The sequence below is a fragment of the Uranotaenia lowii genome, chromosome 2 (assembly GCF_029784155.1).
Source record: "Uranotaenia lowii strain MFRU-FL chromosome 2, ASM2978415v1, whole genome shotgun sequence".
NCBI classification, from domain to species: Eukaryota; Metazoa; Arthropoda; class Insecta; order Diptera; family Culicidae; genus Uranotaenia; species Uranotaenia lowii.
In genome coordinates, this window is record NC_073692.1 from 83,236,152 (window position 1) to 83,248,215 (window position 12,064).

General features: G+C 33.0%; 1 protein-coding gene across 1 annotated transcript; it reads left to right on the forward strand.

Moving 5' to 3' along the window:
• The first annotated feature begins 10,775 nt into the window (after positions 1-10,775).
• Positions 10,776-11,811, forward strand: LOC129741607 (pupal cuticle protein 20-like). Its single transcript, XM_055733345.1, has 3 exons — positions 10,776-10,793; positions 11,032-11,188; positions 11,249-11,811. Exons 1-3 carry the CDS (start codon positions 10,776-10,778, stop codon positions 11,809-11,811), a joined length of 738 nt encoding a protein of 245 aa, XP_055589320.1.
• Positions 11,812-12,064: the final 253 nt, after the last annotated feature.

Genomic DNA, 12,064 nt, shown 5'->3' on the forward strand with positions numbered 1-12,064 from the left:
AGTGTCCCGATTACATAGCCGAGCGATTGTGGTTGAAATTCGTTTCGGACAAGCTAACGTCGGAGGAGATCTGCAGAACTTTCTGCATGCACTGTCGGACAACGAAAAAAGATGGTTCTTATTGCCGATTACCACAAAGATGAGCGGAAGCTAATACTGATCTTGCGGAATTTCATGAAGACGGAAGTGTCACTGAATGGCGGCTGCACACGGTTGGCTGACAATAGTGTTTCGGCATCGGGATAAGAAAATCGCCAACAAGAAGGTGATGTACCTGCTGACCAATTTTGGTCTGCCTTATGTGGATCACCTCGAACATTGCCATAACGCAGAAGCTGATCTACAAGTACTGTGAATTCGGAAAACGGTAACAATAAGAGGAATTTCTGCAGAAATTGTTCACCGTTCGCAGTTCGAGTTGCGTTCTCCGGCCGATACATGGAAAACGACAAGGTGCGATTCGAAACTGGATACCGGACAAAGAAACAGCGACCTTTTCCTGATGGCTCATGGAGGTCGTAAGGTCGTTCCAGCTTTTGGATCAGCAGCAATAGGTCGAGCACCCATCTGTAAGTTTTTACTCTGAGCGTTCGCCAATGTTGATCAATTGTAGAACAGTTTTTTTAGAAACATGTAGAACATTATTATCATGTTGTTTAATGTTGTTGATTTAGTTGAAAAGCACTTTCGGTTTTCATTCTTAAGTTAAATCAAGAACTAGTTCTAGTAAATAGCGATATTTGATATAACTTCAAATTTTGATGCACATTTAAAACGCCTTTCTTTAGACAACGCATTTTGCAAAAGGGAAACAAAGTTCGTTTTCCTTTTCAATTATCAATGTCTTGCATACACAAAGGGGTAAATATTGTCCAGGTGCTCGATTTTTAATTATACAATTATTATACATTTTTAAACTCGAGCAGTATTATTTGAATCTTAACACTTTTTTTTACATTTTTTGTGGCCATGATCCTAAGAAATTTAAAAAAAAATCCATCTATGCAAAATACAGCTTCTCACTTCAGCTTTCTCAAGCACTATGTGATTTTTTTTTCGTGCACTTAATAACTGACTTACCGCTCTTTTCGCGAAGCAGGATTTTGCCTTTTTTCGGGTTTTGTTTTCTTAGACTTAGAATACTTTAACAATAAATATTTGTAGCTGAATATTTTCTGAGAATCATTTTTGAGTCACGTTACAAGCTTCTATAAATTTTGTTAAAATCGGTTGAGAAACAAGAGACTTTTAGTCGAACAAGTGTTAGCGGTCATTTGACCCACGACGGTATAAATAGGTACACCACATACGTTTTCCGAAATCTACATTACAAACTTTTGAAAAATTATAGTAAAAATATTATAAAAAATATGCATTTTGTAAACAAAAGTGTTCGTTTTTGCTCTTTTTTTGTCTAAGAACAGTTCTAGTAGTGATGAAAGTTTGAAAAAATGGTTGAAAAGCATTAGCATAATTATATGAAAATGTTTTCATTGGACTTTTGAAAATTATAGGTTCCTTACTTTTTTACGATTATATACTTTTGAATTTCATTTCTTTTGCAATAATAACATGTCATTTGACATGACATGTTATTATGTCATTATTAAGTTTTTGATCCATTCGATGCTTTTCAAGAAAAAGAAATAGTTCATTTACTTATGGTGCGAGTTTTTAACGCCTTTGGGTAGGCAAGGAATTTTAATAAACTTGGGTTTCCAATTCAAACGCCAAGCAGTAATATAAATTCAGGCGTTTAGTTTAGTAGAATTAGGCACTCAAGGAAAAAATGGATAAAAATCGACAATTATGATAATGAAGTAAACTTGGAAAAAGGAACGAAAGTTATTCACTGAAGCAAACTTTTGCTGCAAAATTATAGCGAACTTTGCTATCACTCCTTGATAGATCAATTTACTGTCATTTTGCTTGATATAAAGCAAAAATGAAAGAAAAACATTCGTACTTGGTTAGCAACGTGATGCCAATTTGGCAAAAATAGAGACCTTAATAACACCTCATTTTTTCGAAAGATTTGAAACCATAATGATGTCAAATTTTGCTATCATAGAAAAATACGTGATGCCTTATATTGGCATTATTATGCTTTCCAAGCTCTCGGAAAACGAGATGTAGTTGTTGGGGTCTCAATTTTAGCAAAATAAGGTATCACTTTGCTAACCAAGTATGAAAATTTTTGCTCTCATTTTTGCTGTGTACCACCTTATGTCAAGCATAATGAGAGCAAATTTGGCTCTCAGGGCGTGATAGCAAAATTTGCTATAATTTTGCCATAAAAGTCTGCTCGGGTTCTGTAATTCTTTGATAATCTAAAAGTTAAAATTTTAATAATCGATCTTTTTAACATTCTCATTTGATCTAACTTGAATTCGATGAGCGATGAATCCGTTCATAAATCGTATAAAAATAATTTGATTTTTTTTTTCAAATTATCATTGTCATTTTGTAGACATACGCCGATCTCGGCGTATGAATACAGCACACGCAATGCAATGTGTGCGCTAAGAGTTTTTTATTTATATAAACCTGCTACCTTTTGAAATAAAAAAAAAGGAAAATTACTATGAAAATATATTTTTTTAATTTAAATCCCCCTTCCCCGTAATATGTAATTGCCAAATTAGTTCAAGTTGAAATTTAGTTAAAATTTACCTAAATAAATTATTTGATTGCAGAGCTAAATGAATATGATATCTTATAAGGCCACTAATTTTATATTTTCTACATTATTATCTCTCTTAATTTAAAGTGAACTTACAGATAAAAAAGCTCCACAATCTGAGGGAAACTTTATGTAAGTCATCTTGCTCGTCAAATTGTCTTTGGTGGAGCTTGTATACCACAAATTTGAAGAGGAAATAAGGCTGGAACAAATATCAAGTTGTATATTATCAACTTCTTCTTTTTTCAACCAACACTCCCCCCCCCCCCCCTCCTCCGAAATTTCCAAAATCTCGAAGGGGGGAATAAATAAAGTTTGAAGTATTTTAAGTAAATTTCAAATAAAAATTCAAATATCCGAAAGATTACATGACCAAAAACCAAATTTTGGTAGATGGAAATTAATTCACATTTTGTATTCTTGATTTTATTGAATTTTTCGATAAAAAAATACTTGATTTATAGGTTTTATGCAATAATAGAATATGCAATTTGGTTGCGTACAAGCTTTCGTGCAATTTATTCCAATATATTTGTTTTCCCATTATTTTTAATTGTCCCTCCCCTCCCTCGCGATGTTCCGAATCCGAGTGACAAAAGAAGGATTTGAAATTTGTTCCGGCCTAAATTTTCTAACAAAAACAAAGCACATTAATTAGCAATCAGCATTTTAATGCCCAAATGTTTCTAATAGTTTATACACCATTGCACGTAAATTAAAAATATTTACTGATACTAAGATATATCGTTTCGATTTAATTTAAAAAATGTTATGTTTTTCTGTTGAAATAAAGTACAAATAAAGTGCAGAGTTTATATATTTTTAAATACATTTTAACAAGCTGAATAATTTTTGTTGGTAACCAAAGTTTCGAAAATAGAATTCAAATTACAAATAGTAGAAGTAGTAGAATAGTAGAACTCTAATAATGGTGTAACTACAATATACTGTAATAATTTTACAAATTAGATTTCTATTATTTTTAACCTTCTGTTTTCCCGTTTGATTTGTTTCAATCGAAGCTGACAAATGAAATGTTGGACTGCAAAGTCAAAAAAATACTGAATTTTTGTTTTGTAAATATCTTATTAGTGATTTTGAAATACGGTGAATTTTTGGCTGAAAATTTACATAAATAATTATTTACCTACTCATTACCATTTGAATGTTCTGAGTTATTCGAGTTATTTCGAAATTTATGAGCATATCTCTTCAAAGTTATAGAAGTTTCCGCTTGAGGACTCTCAACGCTCCCAGAATAGTGGAGGCTACTTTCAATACCACTTATTTAAAGTAACTAAATAACAGATACTTATTGCATAATACATGATTGCAAAGTACAAACAATATGTAAAATGTTTTAAAATTTGAAGAATATAAAAATGTTTCTCATTTGCTTGATATAGTCGGTTTGTTTAAATGATATAGAAGGAAAACATTCAATTCTGAAAAAAGTTTTGCGGGCCACCAAAATAAAGACGCGGGTCATGGTTTGGCCGCCCATGGTTTATACGAAGCTATGGGGTCCGGGTTTAGTGTATAAGCTGCATTGGAGATTTGTCGAACTTATACATCTAAATAATGCATGTGAATATATACTTAGGCAAAAACTGCGTTGAATCCGCGCGCCTATGGTGGATTATCAACATACATTTTGATAAACCTTCTAAGTGATTGATCTTTTTTATCGTCATACACCTATGATTATAATCACAATTTAGCAAAAAATGTGTCAACCGAAATTCATACGAATGTAACAGAGTCTTTTGGTTTTTTAACGACCTCATTGAAGTTTAAGAATTCCACAAACTCTGCAGCTTCGCTTTTAAAATTTGACCTTAGGTTAAAAAAAAAGTGTGCTAAAGTGTGCTTTTCGAAGACTTGACGACTACATGATCTCATATTAATATATTTAAAACCATATATTTTGATTATATTTTTTTGAATTTGTCATATAATTAAAAACGTATGATTTTAACAAAGGTGGAGGAGGGGGTTTGGAAATGTTTTTTTTTTTTTTCATAGAAAGAGGATCTAAAAATTCCAAACCTGTGCTTACGTAATAAACATAATGAACGGCCTCTTACTCCACTACATGTGATATGCTAATAATTTAGAGAACTGCATTTGCTCAGTAAAATAGAGCTTTCCGACAAGAATAAACCGGAAATTATTATAAGCGAATATTTTTTTACCTCTGAGTACAAAGTTATTGGGGTGATGTTTTGATTATGTCCCGTTTGGTAATACATAAGAACTACAAGTTAATTAAAAAAAAATGATTAACAGAAACACAATTATTGCAATATTGCAAGTATATCTAAGAGAAAACTTTCCGTATTTTTTAACAAAGTTGTTAAGTTAACTAAAATATTTTGTTTCAAGATTCAAACATCTTCCAGTAGTACCAGAAAGAACCATAAAGAAAGTCTCGTTAGATATCCCAGAATATCTTAAAATACGTAAATTTTTAATTTTTAATGAAACAGTTATCAATCGAATTTTGGCAGCACAATCGGTTATATGAACAAAGTTTTGAGTTGTCGTCAAAACGTTTTACGAAATTTTGTTTGATTTCTTGTAAAACTAAAAAATGTAAAAATGCTCTGTTTTTTATTTGATAATCACCTAATCATACATTTATAAGTTAAAATCTCCCATTTTTTCTTCAAACTTGAATGTATACGTTAACTTCGAACTCAAGTTGTACCGTGAAGACTGACGTTAAGTTTTGCCAAAAATATTGTCATTGTATTGATATAAATTTTATTCATTTTATCTTTTGATATTTATTAAGTAAAAATTACATTCATCCCTTCAAATTAATATTTTATCTTTACCATGAATTTAAGATTCCTAAACTTGGGTTCTGTTCTTAATTTCCATTCGAAACTTTCAAATAATGATAAATGTTTAAAACTATGATTCTGAACGGAAACAAGCTCCTAAACCTTTTCATTAAAACAAATTGTTCAATAAATGCAAAAGTCAACGATGGATGTAAAAAAATTCTAAAATCTTAAAACTTTAATTGAAAAGGCGAATGACGCTGAGCTTAAATAGGCAAGTTCAATAATTGATAATTTTTCACTATTGCAATTATTAATTGTATCAAGAAAGATTTTTTTTTGAAAATCCATCAATTATATAAATAAGAATTCTGTGATCTAATTTTAAACTATAAGCGTGTTACAATTTAAAAGATAGATTAATATGTGGGATTGAAAACTAGTTTTTGACATTCTGAATTGAAATTCTGATTTTTTACAGAGCTGTACAGATGTACACCATTCAAATTTGAGTATTTAAGCATAGTGCAGCTTTCAAAACCTTGAAATCAAATTTTAAAATTTATTTAAAAAATCTTTTTTCTTCTAATATAAACTTATAAATAAAATACAAACATAAGAAGAATTATTTTCAGTTCTAAAAGTTCTGAAGACGTCGAGATCTGATTTAATTTTGGAACAAAAAATTGGCTTAAATCGACTTTTGAGGGCTTAACCATTTTTGAAAAACCAGTAAATTTCTATGGAATGATCAAAAATTTGACTGTAAAATAAATCACAAGTCCCAATAAACCTCATGTAACCCAAGTATAAGAAGCAGCTAAGAAATTATTCTTAAATAGGGTTGTTCAATTATTTTCCGCTAGTGCATTCCTAAAAATAAAAAAAAAAACAAAATAAAGAAAATATTAAAATTCTATGGAAAATTAAACTCAATTTGAAACAACAAATATGACAAAATGGAATAAATGTAAAACATAATGAAACAATTATAAAAAAAGGAACAAAGCTGGGAAAAATGAAAAAAAGAAGAAAAAAATACAAAAATGACAAAAATTTTGATCTTGACGTCTTTGACATTTCTAAGTCATTTGGCTTTATAGTTAAAATTTCAACGACTTCCTTTGATTCCCTCTTTGGAGATTTTTTAGGGGAGAAAATTGCAACTGAGCCCCAATCACTCCTATATCAAGAACAATTGAGCTGAAATTATTCATAGGTCAGTTTTTTACGCTAGTCAACTAAATGTATTTCGGTGGTTATTGAATTTCGATGATGAATTTTTCTTTCATACAATTTCCATTCCATTTTCCATACATTCAGCCTATCTTCAGAGAACTGCGAGTGCCAAAGTCATCAATTTAAAATAAGTTTACCAAACATTTTTCTATATTACTTCGCGGTTTGAGCACTTGCACTCCTCTGACCTAATGTACTGCAATTAAACTTATTCGAGAATTCATTCTTGAAGCGTTCCTCAGTGTTCGAATTTATAGCACATAGTTCCAATGTAATTTAACATAAAACCCAAAAAAAAAAAATCCATCAAATGAAACATCACGAAAAGCTGTTGTGAGTAAAACTAACATACGTTAGGGGCCATTCAGATACCACGTGGACAGAAAAATGAGATTTTTGACCCCCTCCTCCCCCTCCGTGGACATTTGGTAAACCCCTACCCCCCTCCCTGGATGTCCACGTGGACAGATTTGAAATATATTTTTTTAAATACCAATAAATTTGACAGTTAAAAACACCACTTTTTGCCTTTTTGTTATTGAAATGGCTGATTTTGGAAAAAAAACGAATAAGAATTTCCTGATATAATATAATTTTAAAAATTTAAAATTTCTAAATTATCATATTCATCACTTACTTTCAAGTAGCTACTTATTGTTAAAACTTAAACTGGAAAGCTTTCCCAATTTAAGATTTTGATTTAAACATCTTAATATTTATTCACCTTTAGAAAATATTTTGAAAGTAAGTATGTCCACGTGGACATGACCCAAACCCCTACCCCCCTCTCCATGGACAAGCGTGGACATTTCCATACCCCCCCTAAGTTGTCCACGTGGTATGTGAACGGCCCCTTATCAAGAATAAAGAAATATTTGAAAACAGAACACAAAATGCTGTAGAATATCGATAGTAGTACAAGAAGTGCACGAAATTTGTAAATAATAGTTTCCTAATTGTGTTCATGGTTTAAATCCAACCTGTTGGCACATGATCAGGGATCATTGTCTCGCAAAATTGTTATTTTTTTCAGATTTTTACAATTCACTACTATAAAAAAAAAATAAGATCTCTGATTAACGCTACAAACTCTTTCATGAGAAAACGAATGCTATCAGTTGTTTGGATTAGAAAAAGTGCTGTGCCTTATTAAGAATATTATGCCTCATAACAGACAGAAAAATTATTGTTTGGTCTAAATTTGTTATAGTTTCAATTCAATCCAATCTTAATGCATCCAAAAATAAATATTTGGAAAAATTTAGAAAAAAAAAAGTATTACAATTTCGAATGGTACTGTAATTGTTTATAAAAGTTGATTGAAAAAGCTTTCAAAAATGACAAAAATGACAAAAATGACAAAAATGTCAAAAATGACAAAAATGACAAAAATGACAAAAATGACAAAAATGACAAAAATGACAAAAATGACAAAAATGACAAAAATGACAAAAATGACAAAAATGACAAAAATGACAAAAATGACAAAAATGACAAAAATGACAAAAATGACAAAAATGACAAAAATGACAAAAATGACAAAAATGACAAAAATGACAAAAAAAAACAAAAATGACAAAAAATGATTTCGATCCCTTTTCAAAAACTTCACTCCCGTAAGTTTATATATTTTTTAAACATTCTCCAAAGTTTCGATATCTTATATGCGTTGCATAACTTCTGAGATATTGCAGATTATATGGAAAAAGTCTAAAAACTCGATTTTTTCCGGAATTGCTATAACTCAGGTCACAAATAATTTAAAAAAACTTCGAATTTCGTGAGACAATAGTGTGATAATTAGTGTTATGTTTCAATCGAAAAATATTATCAGGGAAAAAAGTTTCGTAAGTTCATAGTTGAAGTGACAGTGCGCATAAGACCGCTGCAAAAAATGACTGTTTCCTCCCATATGCTTTTTCATTGCCTTTTGGGTCACCAAGCATCGGTCTGAAATTTGAGATGATTTGATTGTTTCCTGAGATAGCGCAACGCGTTTAAATTTTGTACAGAAGAAGAAATTTTGGCACATTAAATCATCCAGAAAATTCAAATAAGTTTAACATGATGATGGTCTTCGAATTTTAGTTTTGACTATTCTTAAGCTTCATTTTTTGATAACATGACAAGCAGCTACGCATTTTATGAAAAAAGAAAAACCATAAAAACTATGAAAAATCTGAATCCATTGAGAAGTTTTTGACCCTTCGTTTCATAAAGTAACAAATTTGCAACATAATTTGCAGAAAAATTGAAAAATCGTATTTTATTTTAATTTTATTGGTGTACACATCAATTCCCACTGCTTAAAATCATTTTTGAGTAGAAATTTAAAAAAAAACATGAACCGAAGGGTTGAAAACGCCAGAGCTTTTAATAATTTCATGAAATGTTTTTGCAAAGATTACATAAATCAATAAATTTTCATTCTATGCCAAGCAGTTTTTCAAATATTTTATTCTCATCCTACGGTTTCACAGCATTCAAATAAGCAGTAGAAACCGCTAAAAGTTAAAAAAAAAATTGAAAACAAAAATTGTGTATTACATCGAATATCTTTTGTGGGGTACAAGTTAGGTTTTTGCTTTGTTCACATGAGTTGTACTGCAAGTATCAAAGAAGATTTTATTTTTCGTCCAAGGTTAAAATATTTGGAACTCTCAGTACATCGTTGGAGATTTTTGAATGGAAAATTTATTTTTCCTAACAAATATCTCAACAAAATTAAACTCGTCGTGCTAAGCCAGGACTGTATGGATCGGTTCCAAAAATTTCATTGCGTTATCTGGCAGCAAAATCAACCAAAAAAAGTTATGGGAGGTGTAAAAATTTCAGAATATCTAAGAATATAATTGCCATACAAAACTTGCAGCGGTCTAGTGCGCATGCATCTAATTTCTATAGAATTTTGAACGTCACTGTAACTGATTATAAAAATCAAGTGAAAAAGCTCTTTAAAAATCTGCTATTCTGATTTATGCAATCAGAATTTTTGTTGACTAATAAACAGTGATTCAGTCCTCTAAACAGTTCCTCCTTTTTTTTAAGGTTTATCGAAATTATTATCAACACACTTTTAACAAATTAAGGACTGCAAAGAAATTTAAGCCGGAAAATGCCAATATTCGTCATTCTTATCTCAGAAACAACTCCATTAAATTTAAAACATTGAGTATCTTTGAGTTACCGAAAGTGTACGAGTTATGCTTCTGCTGCACTCACTTCTCGCGGCAAGCGAAAAAAAACCAGATATCTCGAATTTAGTCAGCAATGTGTTAATATTACCCATTACTTAGCCATTTCACCTTATGCACTTCACTCGTGTCAGTTGCACTTCTCTTTAAACATTGCATTTACGCTGATCGACTTTACAGTGCTTCTTGTTACACTAAAAATGCTGGAACACGTCGAGGTTCGGCTACCTTTGCTGATGAAATTTAATATCAATTTGATGAAGAAGCTCCAACTTGTTAACAAAAATTTGAACAATTGTGCTAAAATGTTTAACTCTCATAGAATATTTTCATGCACCGAAATTCGAAAAAGAAAATTCGAAGTTCCAAACAAGCTACATTCGTTCTACCGGACATAAGACAAATTGGAAACCGTCGATCTTTTTACACCAGGATCTAACGATGAACTGTTAATAGCGCCAGACTCGGAAATTCGTTGAACCACATTTTACAAACGCGAAATGCTTCGGCGCGCGCTTTTTAGAAGGAAGATGCTCTAATGGTTTCTTCGCATGTCCACCGCGCGATGTCAAAGGGGGCCTCGACCAGATCAGATCAGAATATGTGGAATTGTCTTCGGCTAGGGGGCGGGTTCTTCTTCGCCGCTTTTGGTGACAATCTATTGTGGAAGCGCCGAAAAGTGGAGAGAGAAGATATGATAGCCTGGTCTTAATAGCTTTGATTCTTTATTCCAACCAGTATATAAACTAGAGCACGGTCCGGATACAGCACATCATTTCACCTGCTCCCCCGACGAAGAGTGGATCTGAAATCGAAAGTTTCGCGCTCATCTTTAAGAATCGAAGAATCAAACCGCGAGTGCTAATAAAAATGAAGTGCTTTGTTGTGGTAAGAGCAATTAGAGGGTTTTTGGGCTTCAGTGACAATTATAAGGACTGTTGGGAAAATCAAACTGGGAGTGATCAGAAGTTTACGGACAAACATTCTTCACGTGTTACAGTGATAATTGCCGGCAAATGATTATGATCAGTGATATTTAAAACAGCAATTACAGAACACTGGGTGTCAAAAAAGGGTTGTTAACGTGAAAGAGATGTTTTAAACGCCTTCAATTTGTGCTTTGCAGATGTCCATGCTGGTTTTGGGCTGTGCCTTTGCCCAAAACTACGATGATGGTAAATACCGTCCAGAGGTCCTGCATCAGAAATACGACGATGGCCAGTACCGTCCTAATGGCGGAGGTGCCTATCGTGGAAGCGGCGGCAAAGGAAGTGGATCTGGAGGTAATTTCAAACACAAGTGAAGATCCCAACAAATTCTTATCGATAGTTATCTTTCAAAAGGTTCAGGATTCGGATCCGGATCAGGATCTGGCTTTGGAGGTGGTTCAGGACTTGGTGGTGGTGCAGGATTCGGAGGAGCTGGATTCGGTGGAGCTGGTTTCGGAGGAGCTGGTGCTGGAGGATTTGTCCAGAGTGCTCCAATTGTCGCTGCTCCCGCTCCTGTCATTCCTGCTCCTGCCCCAATTGCTGTTGTCTCTGCCTCGGCTGGTGGATTCGGAACACGTGGAGGAAGCGGATTCGGCTCAGGAAGCAGCAGCAGCGGAAACACCATCGGAGTTAAGGAAGATACCCGTGACCTGAACGAAGATGGATACAACTACCGTATCTTGACCGATAACAACATCGACTTCGCCGAATCTGGCCGCATTGAGAACCGTGGAAGCGACAACGAAGTGCTCCGGGCCAAGGGATACTACGAATTCGTTGCCGATGATGGTGTCAAGTACCGCGTCGACTACATCGCCGACGAAAATGGATTCCAGCCTACCGGAACCCATCTGCCAACTCCACCCCCAATCCCAGAGGAAATCCTCCGCTCCCTGCAGGTTCTGCGAGCCAACTAAATGGGAATCGCCTCTCAAAAATAGTCATTAAAAGTTAACACCCTTACCTGACTGTGTTCGTGATTGTAAAAATATTCAGATGAAATGAACGAGAACTATAAATAAGATTTTGCGGAAAAATAGTAACAAATTCAAGCATTGCTTATTCATTCAATGCTATCCGAAATGCAAACATTTTTTGCTATAAGCATTCTTGATTCAAAAATCCATATTTTTAATCACTTTATTGTCTCCCCTCTGTCCGCTGTCTGCT